Below are 21,470 nucleotides of genomic sequence, written 5' to 3' on the forward strand. Positions count from 1 at the left end.
AATAATATTCTACTGTCTGGATGTACCACAGTTTTCCAGTTTACCTACTGAAGGACATCTCGTTTCCAAGTTTTGGCAATTATGAGTAAAGCTGCTGTAAACATCTGTGTGCAGGTTTTTATGTGGACATGTTTTCATCTCTTTTGGATAAATACTAAGGAGTGGGATTACTGGATCATATGATAAGAGTATGTTTAGTTTGATAGGTGCGAGTGCCTGCCTGCAGTCTCCTAGGAACTGCAAAATGGAGGACCTTGTTCCTGGGGCGTGCAGGGGTCTGGAAGCCCAGCGCAGGGCACTGTGGTGGCTCTGTTCTTTGCTAGATCTGCCAAGTACCTTTTGCCTCTGGCTCCCCTAGAGGTGAGAGGAAGTAGCATCGTGACCACTTTCTTGTTTGGGGTATCTTAAAGTGGTCAAGCTTGCTATCACCCTTCCAGACATGGGGTTATATATAACTTGACTGAGTACGTTACCAGAGGGAAGGGTAGTGGCTTTTGGAGAGGGATTAAATCAGGAGCTAGTCTGGATAATGACATGTCAGTGTAAGGTGACCAGGGCTGGCAAAGAAATGACTCGATGTGTTTCCTGAATTTTTTCTTTTTTTGTTTGGGGGGGAGGTAATTAGGTGTATTTATTTATTTACTTTTTAATGGAAGTTCTGGGGATTGAACCCAGGACCTTGTGTATGCTAGGCATGTACTCTACCACTAAGCTGTACCCTCCCCCCTTCTGATGTGTTTCTGACTCTTTCAGAAGAACTAGGACTATCAGTCTTTCGCCTGTTATGTCAGGCACTCTCTTGGTTTAAGGAAGTGAATATGTCTTTGTTTGTCTGTTTGGGTTTTTTTTTGTTTGTTTGTTTGTTTGTTCTTGGAAGTGAGCATGTCTTTAACAGACACTGCTTCTAAGAGTTCTTACATGTCTTGAAGAAGGCTCCTTTCTGAGCAGGTGATGTGTCCCTCACCCACCTACCCCATGGAGTCTGGGTGGCCCTGTTATTCCGGCTGTCTGCTGCTCAACTCCAGCTCCTGGGAAGAGAATGTGCCTCTTCCCATTCTGGGCGGCCCCTACAGATCGACCTCATTGATTTTAACAGGTGCATAGTTAGCCTGTAGTTTATGACCCACTCTACTCTTGGACATTTTGGTTGCCTCCACTTTGCTATTATAGATGAGGTTGAAGTGGACTTCTCACTCTGGGGTTCCTAAAACCTAGTGTCAAGCTTTTTGCCTTGAGGAAAAATAGTATTTGGGTCCTTCAAATCCAGCTCTATGACTGGTAGGAGCCATTTGTCAGCTTAACAGGATTCAGGGGTTTCCTCAAATACCATAACAGGCCCATCTGCATCCCATGAGTGGGCTAGTAGATGTTTTGCCTCAGGTGGGCTCTCTCAGCACCCTCCAGAGGAGGCTTCAACCTGCTTCCTAGAACCTCCTGTTCCAGAGCTGTCCTGGTGTCTTGGTGGTTGTCTTAATACCACCGACATGTACTGGAGGGAGGGGTGAGAGACTGGGAGAATGAAGCCTTACAGTGAACCTTTTCTTCTAATGTAGACTTTGTTTGGGGGTATAAGGTCAGTGAAATTATTTAAGGGAAAGAGAAATTATTAAGGGTTCTGTGATCTGAATTTTCTGCCTGGCTTACAGAACAACCTGCCTTAAAGATGGACGTTTCTTTCTGCCTCTCTTTTAAACCTGGAATGAAGATTGTTATTCTTGGAAGTGACTACAGGTTGAGTTTCTGTGGGGCAGTTAATCCAGCATTTAATCTGGTCTCCTCAGTGAAATGATACGTGTAAAGCTTTTGGCACTATATCTGGCACAGAGTGAGCACCAGATGAGTGAAAGATGCCAACTTAGAATTGTCCTCTTCTAGTGGAAGGCCGCCTCCGTCATCCAGCTTTTTGTTTGTTCCTCAGAGAATCACATTTTGGAAGATGTGAACAAATGCGTCATTGCTCTCCAGGAGAAAGACGTGGATGGGTTGGACCGCACAGCTGGTGCCATTCGAGGCCGGGCAGCCCGGGTCATTCACGTAGTCACCTCAGAGATGGACAACTATGAGCCGGGAGTCTACACAGAGAAGGTGCTGGAAGCCACCAAGCTGCTCTCCAACACAGGTGCGGGGACTCCCTTCTTTAACTGTGCTCCTCACACACAGGTGGCCTGGTGGCCAGGCCTTGTGGTTAGGAATTAGAACATCAGGACTCAGCATGGGTCTCACCAAAGTTCCTGGTGGTAGAGCAGATTTGTGAGAAGTTGGTCAGCCAAATTAAGGCCTCGCAGACACATTTCTTCCATGTGTGTCCCACGATTAATAATGGGAATAACTCTCAACTCACTATTTAAGGTGAACTTATGAATTTTATTTCCTATTTGTGAATAAACCCTGAATGAAGGGGAGAGGGTCCCATTCTTGCAAGGCTTCAAGTTAATCCCAGTTCAAATTCTCAACCATGTAAATCCAATGTTGCAGAATCTGGCCAGAGATAAGGGTGATTTGAGTCTTTGTAAAATACAACCTTTAATTTATTTCAACCATAAATCTTAGGGAGGTAGAAGCAGGGGCTCTTCATCATACACCTTGCCTCTCTGTCTGACTGAGGGATTTAGGGGGTGCTGGTGGAAGGATGACGTCTGCCGGGCCAGCAGCGTCTGCCATGCCTCTCTCCTCCGCAGTCATGCCACGTTTTACTGAGCAAGTGGAAGCAGCTGTGGAAGCCCTCAGTTCGGACCCCGCCCAGCCCATGGACGAGAACGAGTTTATCGATGCCTCACGCCTGGTGTACGATGGCATCCGGGACATCAGGAAAGCGGTGTTGATGATAAGGGTGAGTAACTGCATTTCAAATGTTTTAACAGCTTTCTTATCATTTGCTAGAGTTGGGCAATGCATCATTCTGGAACTCTGCAGATGCAGTGGCAGTATATTAAAACCATGAATCTAAAAGCTGTTAGAATGAGATATATTTAATTACATTGTCTAAAATGACTTTTAGTTGCAAGTTAGAGCCCAAACTTAGGCTGAGAAGGGGAGCTAGTATGAGTTGGCCTTGATGGTTTACTTCAGAGCAAACAATCACAACAAATATGAGGCTTCTGTGTGAGTTAGAGGGAAACTACAGAAAATAGTTGTCAGTTAATTTCCTTAACGCAGGTTGAAGCTGTTCTTTACATGGAGCACCCCTCTCCTCAAGGGGTGGCAGGCAGGCAGGCTGCTCGAACCCCAGGGTGTTGACGGTGAGGGGATGTGATGCTCCCAGGTTCAAGGCCACGTGTTGTGCCCTCTCATCATAGCTGAATGGAAGCGCCACCCACTCTGGGCCCCATTTGACCCATCCTCCCTGAGAGAGCAGCAGTTCTCACTGTCTGAGAGAAAGTCTAGGACACTCTTTGGGTGGGTGTGAACAAAGGGGTTTTGAGAAACTGCCCCCTCCTCTGGGTGCTGGGCTGGGACTCAGAGCTGCCCTTCCTCTAGCAGTTGATCCCTCACGAGCTGTTCTGGCATGAGCATGTTGCTCTGGAAGCTGAGGCAGGGCCTGTGCATAGCTCTCCTGGGGTCCCTTGGACATCCCCCAGCCCTAGGTCAGCCCTGCTCTGGCCACAGAGTGGGTGGTTGGAAGGCAGTGCCTGCCTGCTGAGCAGATGGCTGCTTTGCTATGCTGACGATCTAGTCGGGTCAGGGGAGCTCCGTTTACACCTTCGTGGTTTGCTGGTAAAACCTCCCAAAGTAGGCAGGGGTTCTGTCCCACTTTTTACCCCCTCAGCTGGAAACAGAGGCCATTTCTAAGGCAGTTACATCAGGCTGGACCCATTTTGTATGCAGTGTAGAAACACCTGGGCAAGACAGCACTCCTCTCTCAGGTGAGGAGAGAGAACTGTTCACAGATTGTCTGGTTGGCTGCTGGCTGTGCCTGCGGGCCCAAGTCACCTGGATGTGCTGTGGGTGGGGGAGGGAGCTGGTGGAGCCTTTTGCTTTTCTTCATCCTTGCTGCTGTGCTCAAGAACAACCCATGCTTGGTGAGGCCTGGTCTGGTTGAACGCAAAGTTAAACCCAGCGGCCAGATCTCAGTGTGAAGGGGAAACGGGAATGATAGAGGATTCGTTGGGTGTCTGAGGTTAACTCCACTGGAGGTTTAAGTGCTTTGAAACTGCGCTTACTGCAGGATGCTTACACATTCCAGGGTCCTGTTCTGCGGAAGCAGGTAGGGTTGTAGGAAACCACATCCTGGGAGCAGGCGGGCAGCTTGGAGTTCTCTTTAAGTCTGTGACTCTGAGCAAGTTCCCCATCTCTCTGAGAATCGTATGATAGTGTTGATGGTTTTAATGGGATGAAATGGGCCTGGCATGTAGCTAGAGGGAAAATACAACAGAGGCCTGGCAAGCTCGGTGACACAAAACCCAGGGTGTGGTCAGCCAGGAAGGCCCAGAGCAAGCGCAAAGCAGGTCTGTGGACAGCCAGGGTTTAACTCATCCCTTATTGTCCTGATTTGATTAAAAAATCATCCTTCCAGCCCCCAGGCCTCCTAGTTTCTTGATGTCTTGTCCTCCTCCAACCTCAGCCTCACTTGCGGAGGCTCACCTAGTCGTTGACATGACCAGTATCTGCGTCAGCCCAGTGTGAGGTTTCCCCCTTTGGTCGGCTCACTCGCTCTGGTACTGTGACTCCCTACTGTCCTTTGAGTCCACCAGGATTTTAAGTCAGTTGGGTTTCACCACTTGGAACCCTCACTCAGCCCCTTAGGTCCTTGCTTCATTCCTTTTCTAGCTTTGAGTCTGTTGTTATCAGTCTTCTTTGCCTCCTTTTACTTCCTCTTACTTGCTTTGCAAAATACAACCCTAGTGAAATCTCATCTCCTGAGTATGGTGTAGAAAAGTGCCACTACTCTGACTGGGGTCACCGAGCCCAGGACCGTCGGGGGTGCCTGGTGCTGTGCAGTGTTGCCCTCGGGGCCCTTCCTGCTCCTCCACCTCCACACCCCCGTGTCCCATCTCTGCCCCCTTCCCGGTCTGGCCTTGGTGCCTGTTTCACTGCAGATAATGCTGCATCTGTGCCTGTGTCCTCTGCCCTCCTCCCCTCGTACATGTCCTCATGCTCCTGGCTGAGCCCGTCCCCGGCACTGGGTCCCATTCCCTTTCTCCAGTGCCTTCCCCCAAGCACACAAACATGCTGTTACTTCTCCCATCATAAGAAAGTCTCCTGGCCCCCATAGTTCCTAGTCACCTTGGCTGGTTTCTCATCTTCTCAGCCCCTCACCATTGGTCTGCCCTGAGGCAGAGTTCTTCACCTCTCTTTTCTGACTATACCCATTCCCTTCATATGTAAAGACTTGAGAAAACCACCAAGAGGCTGACTCTCCTGAGTTCCACACTCGTCTAGCCCCCTTACCCACTCCCTCTCACTTACTAATAGGCAACTTGAGCTTATTACTCCCCAAAGGGAGGTCCTAATCTCTCCACCCAGTGTCCTCGTATCAGTGGATGGTAACTCTGTCTTCCACTTCCTCAGGTCCAAACCTTGGATTCATCTTTGATTCCGCTTTTTGTCTCATACCCTGTATCTGATCTATCAGCAAATCCTGTTGGATCTACCTTCATAATAAATAGGCTCTGAACACTGTTCCCTCCCTGGTCTAGGCCACCAGGATCTCTCTCTTGGATTCATGCAGTTGCCTCTCAGCTGGCCTTCCCCTTCCCATCTCTAGGTGCCTGCCTCTCATCCACAGAGCACTCAGTGATCATTTTAAGCTTCAGTTAGATCATGCTGTCCACTGCTCAACACTCTCCGAAGGCTGCCTGTGCCACTCAGTCCTTACACTCGCCCACAGGCCTTCTAGGAGCTAACTAAGCCTGTCACCTCTCTGATCTTATTTCCTCCTGCGCCCCAGCTTTGCTCCCAGGGCTCCAGCTGACCCTGTGACAGAAGGGCAGTGATCTGAGTCCCTCTTTGGCCTCCATGCTATTCATCCCATTCCCCAGGCAAGCTCCTGTCTCTGGGCCTTTGTATTGGTGACTCCCTCCTGCCAGAACACTCCTCCTTCGGGTACCCCGTGTGCTCCCACTTTCCCTGCCTTCAAGTCTCTGATTTAATGTTACCCTCTCACGAGACCTTTCCTGACCACCCATATAAACTTTACAGTCCTCTACTGCTTTATTTATAGCACTGATCACATTGTAACGTGTCACGTAATTATGTTTTGTCATTTCTCCCATTAGAACACGTGTGAGAGCAGGGGTTTTTGTCTGTCATTTTGTCTCCAGGGCCCAGAACAGTGCCTGGCACACAGATACTTAACAGATGCATGAATGAATAGGAGATGCTTGGTTTTCCTGGCAAGAACAGTTCTTAGGTCTGTGATGGGCTATTGAGAAAGATGTGAAAGTGGAAATCCTACGAGGAGGCCTCCCTTCAATAAAGCTCCTCCAGATTTAGCACTCACCCAGTGCTAAAGGTGGCTGTGACCCCAGATTAAAATGGCCAGTGGCAGTGAGGCTTTGCATTGACACGTGACTCAGCTGTGCCTTGTGTGACCCCCACTGTCCTCACCTCTTCTCACTGAGAGACAGGCCCAACCTTTTACATGTACAAACCCAGTACAGTCTGGGCAGTTTCAGTTGCTTCCTCAAACGTCCTCTCATTTGGGCCTGACAGCAAGCCCTTGGGCTGGGCTTGGATTAGGTCCTGGTGCAGATGAGGGCCTCGCCTCACTGCCCTCCTGTCACAGGCCAGCCGGCTGGGCCAAGAGCCAGCCCCAGCTGTTCTGCCTGCTGCCCTGTTGCTGATAACTTCCAGAAGATGACATTATGTTTCAAGTCAAGAGCTAATCACGAGAGCCTTGAGGGTGTGCGAAGTAAGAATTTTATTTCATAAGTAAAGCAAAGAGGTAGGACCAGTAATCAGTCCCTTTGGTATTTACCCAAACTTTGTCCTTTTATAAAAGGAAGTTCATAAAAAATACTCCTTAAATCAGCCTTTGGTACCCTGCGAGGGCCAGCGTTAGTTAATTCATTTTTCTTTTTGTCACAAAGTGGGAAGGGTACATGAATCTGCCTAATGTTGTATGGAACACTTCTATTTTTAATACAGTATGTTTTCCATCCAGGACAGTTCTCACCTTTATCTTAAGATGCAGGTATTGGAGAAGTACAGAAAGAAATGAAAACCTTTGTCAGATGAAGAGTCTGGATTCACTGGTAGAAACTGAAGTCCTCAACCCCATGAGGGACCCCTAGGTCCTTGGGGAAGGGCTGGTGTTTGTTGAACGGGCTGCCTGTCACATCGGTGAGGCAGGGTCTCTGACAAAGCTTGAGAGGTTAACTATTCCCCACAACTGTTTGGAATATTGCAGAAAATTCTGGATGTCTATACATTTGTGGGCCCAGAGGCTTGTGGCAGCTACAGGCCCAGGGTTGTGTTTGATTTGTGATTTCTGTCTTGGTGGCAGACCCCTGAGGAGCTGGATGACTCAGACTTTGAGACGGAAGACTTTGATGTCAGAAGCAGAACAAGCGTGCAGACAGAAGATGATCAGCTGATAGCTGGCCAGAGTGCCCGGGTAAGGACCGGCTTTAAGTTGTCCTGCAGACCTTCCCTGTCTGTCTCTGGTCTTGGCTTTTTCATCTTCAGGATCTTACTATTGAGAACACTTTCTTCTCTAGCTTTCTCTGGCAGTAGGATTGAGGATAACCTAAATTGTGGCACCTGCTAGTTGATTGTAGGTTCCTCCAAAATGTCTCCTCGGCAGGGCAGAAGCATGGGCCGCCTCAGCTGCGCCCTGGGGCTTTGGTTTATGAAGAGCCCTGAGTCAGGAAAGCCCTAGAAGCTAGTTAATGCAATGTTTGTTAAAAGGATAGTGAAACTCAAAAAAGATTGCTGTCTTTGCCTATCTCAGAGATACCATGGGCATGAACTATTTAATTATTCATGGTCTTAAAAAAAAAACCCAACAGTGGTACATTCAGGAAAATCAGAGCCATTGCATTCATTGGAATCATTAATCTTCAATCAGTTGCATTTATGTTTTTGGGAGGATGCCAAGAAATATTTCTAAGGAGTCTTTTTTCACCCCTTAGAAATCATTTTGAACAGCGAGTACACCCCTGCTTTAAGCTGCACTTGGTCCTGAGCACTTTGGAAAGCTGAGTGGAGAGGAGCCTAAGGCCCCAAGTCTGTGACTTGAGGTGGGCAACAGGCATCTGGGTGCTGCTGTGATGAGGTTTAAATGCCGTCTCAGCAGCTAAAATGTATACTCTGCAGCAGCTTCTCTTCTGCCTGACTGCCTTTAAAATACACTTCTAAAACTACTTATATGTTACCTGGAAAGGCTAGAGATGTAATGTGGCGATAGCAACAGGGCCTGCCCGGGACAGGGCTCTGCGCATTAGCCTGTCCCTCCTCTTCTCCCCAGGCCCTGAGGCCTCAGAGGATGAAACTTCTAAAGAATTAAGTTAAGCAGGTTCTGTCCCTGTGCAGGTATGATCACAAAGCTTCTACAGTAGCCTTCTACTCAGTTTTTCTCCACACTAAAGCTGGTTCCGGTAAGTGGATCGGGAATACAAGCTGCCGAAAACTTCTGTGCAAAATGAGAAGAAACGGCCCTTCAGGCAAAATGAAACCTTATTAAAGCATTATCCTATGTATGTCATAGATTGCTTGGTGGAAAGATTCTTGGCTGATGCACTGTGAGAACTTCATATTCTCTTTATGTAAGAGCTTTCTGTGCTTCTGATTGCAGGCGATCATGGCTCAGCTTCCCCAGGAGCAAAAAGCAAAGATTGCAGAACAGGTGGCCAGCTTCCAGGAAGAAAAGAGCAAGCTGGATGCCGAAGTGTCCAAGTGGGACGACAGTGGTAATGACATCATCGTGCTGGCCAAGCAGATGTGCATGATCATGATGGAGATGACGGACTTTACCCGGTAAGCAGTGCCGGGGCCCCACTACCTGCACAGAGGGGAGGCCCGCCTCTCCACAGGTCACCTCACAGGCAGGACCTGCTGCTCTGTACACACTTCTTTTCTGTTCATCTCCAACTACAAGGCTTCAATTACAGTGATCCATCTTCCCTTTTTTCAGAGGTAAAGGACCACTCAAAAACACATCAGATGTGATCAGTGCTGCCAAGAAAATTGCTGAGGCAGGATCCAGGATGGATAAGCTTGGCCGCACCATCGCAGACCATGTAAGTGGCAGACTTGCCATGTGGACCTCAGAGTTCATCCTGGGACTCAGGCAGCCCAGTGGCAACAACAGTATTTTTCATGAGATACAGTGCGTTTTCCATCTCAAAGAATGTTCTTAATTCACCAACCTGCTTGATTAATACCAGCATAGATTTTTAAGGCTTTCTGAATTCTTGTTTCTTATTTTGACAAGTTTTATAAGGCAGGTCCCGTTTGCATTAAAGCACATCTCTGGAGGAGGTGTGTATGTCCTGAAATCTTTCCTTGGTTGACAGCTAAAACTAGCCTATTTATTATCTCTCAGCTCTCTTTAGGACTTCACCTCCGGGCAGGAGCTAATTCTGCAGGGCTTAAAAATTCACTGAAACCAGGTGTATTAGAGCCTTTCCTTGTAGATTTGTATCATGTACGAATCAGGAGCCTCTTTGACTAGTGATTTGGAAGGTTAACGTACCCAAATGGGGACAGACTTCTGTAACCTCAACCACCCAGACCTCATCCCTTTATTCTGTGTATTAGTACGTCCCCCCAAAATGGTTCCTACCTCCTGGAAAGTTTACAATAACATTTCCTTCGATATTCCAAGACATCAGAGATGCCATTTCCCAGCTGTAGTTACAACCCTTCCCACTCCTTTCCCTGAAGTATCCAGACGCTCAGGGCTGCAGGATGAGTGACACTGGTTCCTCATCTGTGTAAGTTTCATCTGTGAAGAGAGCTGTCTGCAAACTCTAGCCAAAGATTCAGAAGTCATCCTGTACTCCCCTCTTTCTGATCCTGAGCCCTGGCCACACGTATCTAGACACCATCTGGTCATTTCTTCCCTGCAGCCACCAGCTGAGTCCTGACGTGCAGGGCCCATGTCTGCACTGCCCTGGCCTCTCCTCTCCCCACATTCCATCCTCAACACAGTGGCCAACGTGGTTCTGTATGATTGGCTTAAAATGCAAATGTTTGTGGCTCTGCTGTGCTTCATTAGCTTCTTAGAATAAAATTCTAAATCTCCAGCATGGTCTGCTGGCTTGTTATACCACCCTCTCACTCACTGCATCCCAACCTCATAGGAGGTGCTATAAACACTTGATAGGTGTTCTGTTTCCTTTTCTGGGTAAAGTCCAAAAAAGACTGGTCAGGACCTCACCGCCCCCAAGTGCTCTTCTTGCTTTGGCTCACTTGTTCTCCATCTTTGCCTGAAAGGGCTCTCCTTTCATCAGGTGTTTACCAGGTGCATCATAACTGAGCAGATAAAGCCCCCCTGAGCAGAAGAGCTATTTGGATGGTTATCACCTAGCTCACAGCACTCTGACTTTTCTCCAGAACCAGACTCTCACTTGCTGAGGCTTTTTCTTACTTTCACGGGCAGGGCCTGCAGCAGAGCTAGGGCTCCGACTGTCTCAGGTAATTGGGTAACTGCTCTCTCTTGCCCTTTGCTGCTGGTGGCACACTGAGCCTTTGAGAAATAGCCTTGGGGGTGGGGTGTGTTTGGGCTGAGCTTAGAGTGCTTGGTGTTAAATCCTCTCTCCCATCAGTGCCCAGACTCGGCCTGCAAGCAGGACCTGCTGGCCTACCTGCAGCGCATCGCCCTGTACTGCCACCAACTCAACATCTGTAGCAAAGTCAAGGCTGAGGTGCAGAATCTTGGTGGGGAGCTGGTCGTCTCTGGGGTAAGTTTCATCTGTGAAGAGAGTTAGTCAGTGTGAAGGTGCTGGGGAGTGTGCTAGGGAAACCCGCAAGTTTCTTTCTGAGTCCTGAGAGGCCAAGGGCTACATGTTGGCTGCTGAATTTCTTAGCATAGTTGGTGAAAGCTGGGACCCCTTATTGTGGGGAGAGGGGAGAGGTCATTTTCCTCCTGCCCGAGCTGGAACCGTAAGTATCTGTGTACCTGTGTCGTCCTTTCGATCAATATTGTGCACAAGTGTCATGAATCAAAGCAACCTCTACCAGAATGTATCAGAGAATAATATATTTGTTGTTGGCATCATCACTTTGTTCTCCCGCTTTCAAGCTCATTACTTACCCAAATTTCTCATTTTCATTTCCTTCATCATAAGAATCTACATTAATCACTTCCAAACCCAGACAAGGTTTTAGGTCATATTTTGCTCCCGCCCTCTGAGAGTGGAGACCATGGCTTTTGTTACTTTGGGGAGCGACCTTCAAAACATAAAAACCAAGTAATCTACATGGTAACTGAAATAGAAGGTTGGCACACATCCTTCCTAGGAAGTAGCAGATTTCCACTAAGTTAACCTAGGATAACTGTGTTCTAAGAGCAAAAAATATGACACAAAGTTATAATTAAAAGGAAACTAATCTAGAAAAAACTGGTAGGAAAGGTGGTAAAGTTGCTTGTGCTTTCGTCAATTAAAGTAGCTGCTTTTAGGCAGTTCTTGGATTGGCTGTGGTCAGGGGCTAGGAAATTTCAATTTGGTCAGAAGCACATGGGGAGCTTTCAGAGTTTGAGTCACTATCCAATCACACTAAGCCAGAATGCTGAGGCATCTGTTTGGCAGTGGTTGAAAACCACTGACTTAGCAGATCTTTGAGTTGTAGACAGACCAGCTGTACTAGGGAGCCCTAGCACCCCCCTGGTGGGGACAGGATGGTTATGATGTTGTTCCTGAGGGAAACAACATCACAACCAGCTGCTTGTGACCAGAGCAGCTAAGCTGATAAATGAAAACTACAGTGCCTACTTCAGGGGTCCACTGTACTTACCTGGGAGGGGAGGGGAGAGGCTCTGTCCTGTCCTGTCCAGGATGGCTGACTTAATGCTGCCTCTGTCTGTTCACGGGGTTTGTGGCTCACTCAAAGATTTTGGCAGATTTTTCCCCAATTTGTTTGAGTGAACAAAAACTTGTTGGGGGTGGGGGTAAGTAAGTAAGGTAACAGTAGCTTGCTTTCTTTTTTCCCCCATTTCTTCTGAGCAATGAATTAAGCTATAATATGAGATCTCCTGCTCACTGGAACCCACATTTCACTCAACAAACAGCTGCTGGACACTTTCTCCATGAAAGAACTTGCACCAGGCAAGGGGGACACAGCAGGGGACAATACCCTGTCTCCTGCCCTGGTGCAGCCTAAAGCCTGGTGTTGTGGCCTAGATTCTGGAGCTGAAATGCCTGGGTTCAATTCCCAGTTTTACCACTAACTAGCTGTGTGGCCTTGGGCAAGTTACTTAACCTCTCTGGGTTTCAGTGTCCTCATCGGTAAAATGGAGATCATCGTTGTACTTCTCTCACAGAGATGTTGTGACTTTTTTTTTTTTTTCGGTGGAGGTACTGGGGATTGAACCCAGGACCTTGTGCGTACTAAGCATACTCTCTACCACTAAGCTATACCCTCCCCCCATAGCTTACATTTTTATTACTCCTCCCTTCTTCAAAAGATCTGAAACAGCCATTTTCAGAGTATTTGGTAAGAGCAGCCAGCCGTTGGGAGAGTTAATCAGGAATGGGGCTGTGGCCTTGGCCTGGCCAGGAGGGATGGGGACTCCCCTGTCAGTCCACACTAGACCCAGGCCCATGGGTGCACATGGGGCTGGAGGTCAGGCCTCTGCTACTCACTGCCCCATCTGTGCCTCTTAGGTGGACAGCGCCATGTCCCTGATCCAGGCTGCCAAGAACTTGATGAACGCTGTGGTGCAGACAGTGAAGGCATCCTATGTGGCCTCCACCAAGTATCAGAAGTCTCAGGGTATGGCTTCTCTCAACCTCCCTGCTGTGTCTTGGAAGATGAAGGCACCTGAGAAAAAGCCCTTGGTGAAGAGAGAGAAACAGGATGAGACACAGACCAAGATTAAACGGGCATCTCAGAAGAAGCACGTGAACCCTGTGCAGGCCCTCAGTGAGTTCAAAGCCATGGACAGTATTTAAGGCTGCCCCCTCATCCCTCTAATGATCAGTCACTGTTCTTCACTCACATGTATTTGCTAAATAGAACACTGATGTTAGATTCCATAGGGAAATGGCAGATTTCAAACCTGGCCAATTTTACAAGGACATACTTGTGTTTAAGTTGGTCAGAAATACTTTTAGAATTCAGGAGCATATATCTAGCTATATTTTTTATAAGCTTAAATAAAAACTCTATAACCAAAGAGACTCCACATTAACTTTTTAGTAACACTGTTGACCAAGTTGTGATGCCCGTCCTTAGTGGTGGCATTAGGGCTTTGAGAGAAGGGGGGGGTCTGACTCCACCTTGGTTCAGGGAGGGGGCTTCCACCAGCCCCAGGTTCCAGCAGTTTGGCTGGTATTAAATGACCAAAGACAGACAACCCAGAGTAAGCAGCCCGAGTGTCATAGGAGGCTGGCCCTGGAGAAGGAAACAGTCCCAGAAAGGCCTTCAGAGGGGCAAACCACATGAAACTCAGTAAAAGATAATGTGTCATGAAGAAAACTATGATTCTCTATGAGATGAGAATTTTAATGCATGGTTACCATTACTAACATACCGTGCTGCAGGACATTAATAAAGTTGCTTTTTTCAGGCTACAATGCTGTGATGCTGTAATCAGAACATGCCTTTCTCCCTCTCTTCAGCTTCAAATGCAAATTCATCATTGGGCTCACTTGTAATAACTGCAGCGTCTCCTGCCTTGGGCTTGCAACAGAAACCTGACAAAACAATGTGTGCTTAGGCGATAATTTAGACTTTACCTTATTTGTGATTACTATAGCGATTACTATAGCTACAAGGTATAATTTTACTATCTTATTTAAACTTTTATGAATTTGAATGTTTCCTACACTAACTTTTCCCAATAAAGTCCACTATGAAACCAAGGCTGAGGGACCGAAATCATTTTCTTTGCCTTCCAGCAGAGTCGAATTTCACATTACATGAGTCTCCTGGATTCGCCCATAGCATGTGCAGTGCTCTGGGCCCTCCTGCCGTCCCTCTCCCCCTGGTGCTGCACAGCCTTGCAGCTTCTGGACCAGCCCAGCAGGGAGGGCCATGCCCACCATGGGAATTCTCGTGTCCTTGTTTCAAGGTGCGGGTCAGAACTTCGGGGATGTCACACCCCCATCCTCTTGCACCTGTACCATGATAATGACTGGCTTAACAATAACAAACTTCAACCCCATGTCCCTTCCTAGCAGACATCTTCACCTGAAGCAGAACTCCCTAAAGAGATATGTGTAGCCCTGGTCTCCTCTTCCTTCGCTGTCATTCCATCAGCGCCTGGCCCAACCATTCTACTGCTGTCCTCCACACCATCAGACAGACTGGTTCTTTCATCGTCTCCCTCCTATTATCCTCGCCGTGTTAGTGATCCAAATGATCATGCCCTCCCTTCTGAAACCCTCTCACTTGTCCTCATTCTGGTTTTGTCTTCCTTTTTAGGTACCCCTCCCCCACCTCTTCCAGGTTGTTCAAAGAGTCCCTGGGCCTCTTCTCTTGTTCTGCTCACTCTTCTGAGCTCAACCAGACTCCTGCTTTAAATACCATCCAAATGCCGACTTCTCCTGGAACCGGACTTTCCTGTCTGCCTCAAACTCTCCACTTGGATGTCTTAATAAATATCTCAAACTGGACCTATCCAAATTCTTAAAAATGTATGCTGGGTCCAACTACACCCACTCTGTTGGCTATTACCTGGTCTAAGCCCTCATCATTGTATTCGTTTCTATTACTATGTAACAAACTTGCCCTAAAACTTAGCAGCTAAGACAACAAAAGTCACCCTCACCGTTTCTGAAGGTCAAGAATCCAGTAGCGGTTCTGACTGGGGTGGGGGGGTTGTCTCTGGAGGGGCTGCAGTCTGATAGCTTGATGAGCTGGCAGATCTGCTTCCAGGCTCCTTCGCATGGCCGTTGGCAGAAGGCCTGGGTGCGTGCCACATGGGCCTTCTCGTTGAGCAGCTCACAACATGGCAGGCAGCTGGCTTCCCCAGAGTGAATGATCCAAGAGAATGGCAGCCAGAAAGCAGCCACAGTGTTTTTTAAAACCTGATCTCAAAAGCGGTACGCCATCCCTCCTGCAGTACTCTGTTGGTGACATAGACCACCCCTGGTCCATAATGGGAGAGGACAACACCTGGAGGCACATGCCAGGAAGTGGCTCCCACAATCATCTGTATGTGGACCATTGCAGTAACCTCCCTCCTCCCCGGAAGGTTTCCCTGATTGTCCTGTTCCCCAGGGCATCCACAGTAATCCCTTATATAAGACAAGTCAGAGCATGTCATTCTTTTAGCATAAACCTTCCATGTGGCTTCCATGTTCCTCAGTACAAGCCAAAGCCCTAAATGATGGGTATGGCCTCTTGCCATCTCTGGCTTTTCCTCTCACTGTCCTTTGTCATTCACCCTTTGCATGTGTGGTTCCACTTTACCCACAGATACACCTGTGCCTTCTCAGAATCTCTTTTGAGGTGTCTTGTCAAAAGTCCCCTCATTAGAAAGACCTGATAAATCTTTACTCTGCCCTCATTGCTCATAGTGTTGAACTAATTACACATCCGTTTGTTTCACTGTAACCATCACAAGGACAGGAAGCCTTATTTTCTTATTACTGGCTCTTCAATGCCAAGGACACAGTGAATGGCTACCCTCAGGACCCCTCGTGGGGCCGGTGCTCAGGCAGGCGCTGGCCTTCCTTTCCTCGGTCCCTCCTCTTGGCTGACTCACAGGATCCAAGCTGACTACTGGAACATTCACGTGCCTTTTGTTGCCATCAGTTTGTCACACTCCAAAATTGTCTTTCAAGCTTCAGATCCACTTCTGCTTCACCTGATCTGCTAACATCCTACAGCCCTGCACCCCAGCACCAGTTTCCCATCCAGTCTACCTCCCCACTCAACCCTTCTGCTTCTCTTAAAGAGACCAAGCCCTACCCTCATCTGGATTCCCTCCTCCCTCAGCCCCAGGCATCCATTATCCATTCTCCATCTAGTGACAAAAGCAGCTCCCCAAAACACCTAGAGTGCAGCCTCTGCTTAACACTGACCTGCGCCTGCCTCTGCAGTGTCTGGTACTGTGACCCTGCCCTGTGCACCCACACTGCCCCCTGGAGGCGATTCCTGGGACGCCCCCATGCTCTCCCCATGAGCCCATCTCTTGAACGTCCCCTGGTCATCACCTTTGCCATCCCAACCTTAATACCATTATGTACTTAAAAAGGCTAACTTACGTTGCGTTGCCTCCTCCTAAGCAGTATTTATGAAATCTTGTTTGATGTGCTACATTTTTTCTAATACACATTAAAATAACAATGTTAGTAAATACTTGTTCACTTACCACCTAAAATCATCCCTCGCACCACAATGGGAAACAATGGCCCACAGCCGTGCCTGCTTACCAGGCCTCAGCTCTGCCCTCTCGGCCACGGCATGTTGTGTCACAGCGTCTGCTCCAGGGACTGTCCTGCATTCCTTTGGGAAACAGTTAACGTTGATCTTGGTCACCCCATCACCCAGCAAAGGGCCCGGCGCATGCTTGAGAAACAGTTGTTAAACCACTCAAATGATTCAGTGCTTTAAACCAATCAATCAGGATATACTGTTAACAGAAAGCAGGCTGCTGCCTGGGATCCTCCTCCGTCCTCAGAGACCATGATCTAAAGCAGTGTGGCCTGGGTTGAGTGTAAGGGAGACTCACCGCACCGTGTCCTTGGGGAGCATTCGCTCCTGCCCCTTGGCCACCACTGAGGGGACTGTCTTCCCTCGTATCTTGAGGCTTCTTGCTTCTCAGCCAGAGCAGCTGTGACCCTCTGTCACCTCCCTCAGTGACACGTCCTGGCCAGTACCTCCCCGAGGGTGCCTCACCAGCCTGGCATTCTAGGCCTGGCCGCCCCTCACACCCACTCTGACCACGACCTGCACACAGGGTGGGCAGGGCCCAGCTCTCCTTGCTGACAGCAGCTGCCCTCCCCCTGCCCTGCTAACCACCCCGCGGAACCTCCCATAGCTCCTGGGCAGACATTTCAAAGGCCCCACCTCACCTCTGCAGCCTTAATCCTCACAGCTTACCCTCTCTCCACCCACCCCACTGAAGGAAGAGAGAAGCTGCCACATGCTAGGCACACCCAGAGCCCGTGTCAGGCCTTTACCCACATCCCCTCTTCACCATTTCATCTTTACAATCTGTGAGGTGTCGGTCCTGTTACTGCCCCTCAAACTTTACAGCTGAGGAAACTGACTCAGAGGTGGAGACCCTCACCCAAGTCCTACAGCTGACAAGCCTCTCAGCCTCAAGATCCAGTCCCTAGAGAGCCCCCAGGTTCTGACCATCCCTGTGGAGCTGCAGAGGGAAGCGCAGGGGCCTATGCCCCGAGCCTTCCTCCCAGGAGGCTGAGGAGGCAGGCAGATGAGAACTCCCTCCTGCTCCTCTGCATCCCTACACAGGACCTCAGGACTCTGCCTGTCAGGATGCGGGAATTCTCCAGGCTTCGGTTAAGGCCATCCCTGGACTTCTCACTGGATCCTTACCCACTAAGGACTTTGCCCCTTAATTCTCCCGTTTCCTGCCTCTCCAAGTTTTCCTTCCCCCTGGATCTTCCTTAACAGCAAGCAAAACACATTCTGGTAGCTCCCAGAGTTAAGAGAAAGAAAGCTTTTTCTGAGTCCCTGTCTCCCCTCCCCTTACACAGAACTTCTCAGACTCGTCTCCACTGCCCGCCTCCAATCTCCCCTCTCTGTCCAGCCCTCCTCTCAGTAGCGCATGATGCTGGTGGCCACTCCCTCCCTGGCACACCTCTAAATTTCCACCCACCTCCCTTCACTGAATCCCAGCCCTCTTCTCCTTTACCAGCTCTTTCTCTTGACCTGTTATGCTGAGGTACGTGGTTCAGGCCTCCAACCTTGGTCCTCTTCTCAAACGTTAATTCCAGAGCAGTGGTTTGCTGGTTAATGTGCAACAACCAGCCTTTCAGGGTGGGGTTGGGATGGGTTGCATATATACCCATACCTTCGTTTGTCATACATTTCACTCCTATAAAGGAAATGTAGCATACAGTTTACCAGTGACAAAATATGCAATATCCTTTAAATTCCACATGGCCTACTGATTCTCACCAAAGGTTTTCACTAACTTTTGCTGAAATCTTGCAACCGCAGCATAGCCAACCTATGGCTGCAACTGAGAAACAAGTCTAGTTCTGACGTGAATGTTGGTTTACCTTAAGGAGTAAAAAAGTAAAACAACAAAAATATATGTGGGAATTTCACTTGTTTGTCAGTGAGTACTTCTTTGCAGGATTATAGTTGTCAAATACACTAAGACAATTTCCTCAATTTCCTGTGCAATCTATAGATGACACACACTAAGTTTAACATTAACCTTTTCTTATTTTCTTATGCCTATACAATTCACAGAACAATTAAGCCTTAATTTGTAGCATTTCCCAATTTCCATGGTGTTAATACTCCCACTGCATCAGATTTCCAGCCACAAGTGATGTCCTGAAGGTGGAGGTGGGAAGGGATGCACATGGGTGCACAGTTACTGTTTCCACCACCAGAAACACCAATGTAAGTCATCTCAGGAGCACAAGCAACAGTCAAATGTTAGGAAAGGATATGTTTTGAGTATTTACTACCTTGAAAATTTTTAGCTGTAAATTTATACAGAGTAAAATTCACTTTTTGGTGCACAATTCTGAGTTTTAACACATGCGAAGAGTCGTGTAACCACCACCACAATCAAGACACAGAACAGTTCCAGCACCGTCCCCAAGATTCCGCTGTGCTACCCCAGTGTCGTGGAAACATCCCGTAAATCCTGGCAAAGCCCTTTCTCTACAGTTCTGCCTTTTGAAGAATGTCATGTAAATGGAGAACAATATGTAGCCTTTTCAATCCGGCTTCTTTCACTCAGAAAATGCATCTGAGATGCGTGGGTCTGCCGTGCACAGCAGGCCATTCCTTCCCACCGTGGGCAGAAGCAGTGCAGGGATGACCATGCTGGTCCATCCACCCCCAGGGAAGGAAGGCACATTTGAACTCTTCCTAGTTTCTTTTTTTCCTTTACAAGTAAAACTGATGTAAGTATTTCAGTACAAGTTTTTGTGTAAACAAAGATTTTCATTTATCTTGGGTAAATACCTAGGGGTGAGACTGGGTTACTGCATGATTAGTATATGTTGAACTTTATTAGAAATCACCAACCTGTTTCCCACAGCGGCTGCATCATCTGTGTTCCCACAGTGAATGAGCATTCCAGTTGCTCTGAATCCTCACCCGCACGGGGTATTGTCAGGTTGGTTGTTCAGGTTTTCCTTTTTTTAGCCACTTTAACAGGTGTCTAGACATGCCTTGCTGTGGTTTTAATTTGCATTTCCCTAAAAACTAATGAGGCTGAGCATCTTTTCACTTACCTGTCATTTGTACATCTTTGCTGAAATGTCTTTTCAAATTCTTTGGCTTTTTTTTTTCTTTTTCTTAATTGGGCTGACTGTTTTCTTGTTGATGAGTTTTGAGGATTCCTTATATATTCTGGATACAAGTCCTTTGTCACATATGTAATTGGCAAGTATTTTCTCCTTGTTTGTGGCTTGTCTTTTTCTTTCACAGAACAAGTTTTTAACTATGATGTAATTCAACTTACCAATTTTTAACTTTATGAATTGTGCTTTTGGTGTTATAACTAAGAACTCTACCTAACAAAAGGTCACAAATATTTCTCTTCTATTTTCTTCTAAAAGTTGTTATAATTTTCCATTTAGGTCTGTATTTGGTTTTGAGTTAAATTTGTACAAGATGACAGATATGGGTCAAGGTTCATTTTTTAAACACGGCTGTCCATTGCTGCTGCATCGTTTCTTGAGGATGATTCTTTCTCCACTGAAGTGTCTCTGCACTTTTGTCAACTCAATGGACTACATTTGTGTGGGTATATATCTGAACTCTGTTGTGATTTATTCATCTATGTGTCTATTTTTTTGACCAATGCCACACCATCTTGATTACTATAGCTTTGTCGTAAGCCTTAAATCAGCTAGTCTGAGTAAGTCCTCCAAATTTATTCCTCTTCTTTAAAGTTGTTTTAGCTATTCCAATTCCTTTGCATTTCCATAAAAATATTCAAATCACACTCTTGATATCTAAAAAATTCCTGCTGAGATTGCAATAAGTCAATTTTGGGTGGACTGATATCTTAATACTGAGTCTTCCAACCTATGAACTCAGTATGTCTATTTAGATGTTTTATAGTTTTCAGCATAAAAATCCTGCACATTATTCTGTTAGATTTATACATATTTCATTTGTTTCAATGCTACTGTCAATCATATTGTTTTTTAAATTTCATTTCTAATTGTATATAGAAATACAGTTGATTTTTGTATGTTGACCAATGAATTTGCTAAACTTACTGCTAGTCTAGGAGGGTTTTTTTTCTGGTACATTCCATGGGATTTTCTACATTGACAATCATGTTATCTGTCACTAGAGACAGTTTTATTTCTTCTTTTTCAATCTGTATGTCTTTTATTTCATTTTCTTGCCTGACTGCAATGCCCAGGACTCTTGATAACACTGAAAATAAGATGTGAGAGGGGACATTCTTGCCTTGTTCCCAGTCTTAGAAAGAAAGAAGTCAGTCTTAGATCATTAAGTTTGAGGTCTATTGTAGGTGTTCATGTGGATTCCCTTCAGGTTAAGAAAGTTCCCTTCTATTCCTAATTCACGGAGAGTTTTTATCAAGAATGGATACTGAATTTTGTCAAATTTTTTTCTGCATCTATTGGGATGACCATGTGGCTTTTTCCTCTTTAGTCTGTTTATATGGTGATCTGCGTTGAACTCGTCTTGCTTCCCCGGAATAAATGTATTCTTTTATATATTGCTACATTTGATTTGTGAATATTCTGTTGAGGAGTTCTGCCCTGAGGATTCTGAGAGGGACCTTAGAAAAATCTAAAAATCTAAAGTTCTTACCACTACCTCCAAGATACTCCTCTCCAATACCAACTTCTTCACTTACAAAGGATACTGGTTGTAGCTTTTTAACATCTTTCCCCACCCAAAGGGGAAGCAGAGAAGGGCTCTTTTTAGACCTGTGGAAAACAATCAATGATAAATTGCATGGTGGAACCAGAACCCACACCCATGCAGCCTGAGCCTGAGCCTCAGACCTGGGTCACACAGCTGCCTGTCTCCTAGGAGGGTCTGCTAAGGGCCCAGGACCAGGAAGTCAGGGGTGCAGGATGAATCTGGATGAGGCCAATGAGGAGACAGACTGCAGACCAAACTTCACCCTCCCTGATGCCTTGTTTGTGTATATATGAAGTGGGGAAAGGGGCAGAAGCAGTCAGTCCTATCACCCAGCTGTGGGTTCAGCAACCTGG

General features: G+C 47.1%; 1 protein-coding gene and 1 long non-coding RNA gene across 2 annotated transcripts in view; both read left to right on the top strand.

Annotated features, from left to right (window-relative positions):
• Positions 1-13,967, top strand: part of CTNNA1 (catenin alpha 1) — a 154,234-nt gene extending 140,267 nt beyond the window's left edge. The window contains exons 12-18 of the mRNA XM_074360744.1: positions 1,919-2,119; positions 2,679-2,830; positions 7,445-7,555; positions 8,735-8,916; positions 9,074-9,179; positions 10,710-10,844; positions 12,768-13,967. Of these exons, the coding sequence (XP_074216845.1) occupies positions 1,919-2,119; positions 2,679-2,830; positions 7,445-7,555; positions 8,735-8,916; positions 9,074-9,179; positions 10,710-10,844; positions 12,768-13,055 (1,175 nt within the window). The 3' untranslated portion in view covers positions 13,056-13,967. The remainder of the gene's footprint in view (positions 1-1,918; positions 2,120-2,678; positions 2,831-7,444; positions 7,556-8,734; positions 8,917-9,073; positions 9,180-10,709; positions 10,845-12,767) is intronic.
• A 2,301-nt stretch (positions 13,968-16,268) lies between these two features.
• On the top strand, positions 16,269-20,973 carry LOC141577090 (uncharacterized). Its single transcript, XR_012505653.1, has 2 exons — positions 16,269-19,381; positions 19,848-20,973. It is a non-coding gene; the product is annotated as an uncharacterized LOC141577090 (long non-coding RNA).
• Positions 20,974-21,470: the final 497 nt, after the last annotated feature.

The sequence above is a fragment of the Camelus bactrianus genome, chromosome 3 (assembly GCF_048773025.1).
Source record: "Camelus bactrianus isolate YW-2024 breed Bactrian camel chromosome 3, ASM4877302v1, whole genome shotgun sequence".
Lineage (NCBI taxonomy): Eukaryota > Metazoa > Chordata > Mammalia > Artiodactyla > Camelidae > Camelus > Camelus bactrianus.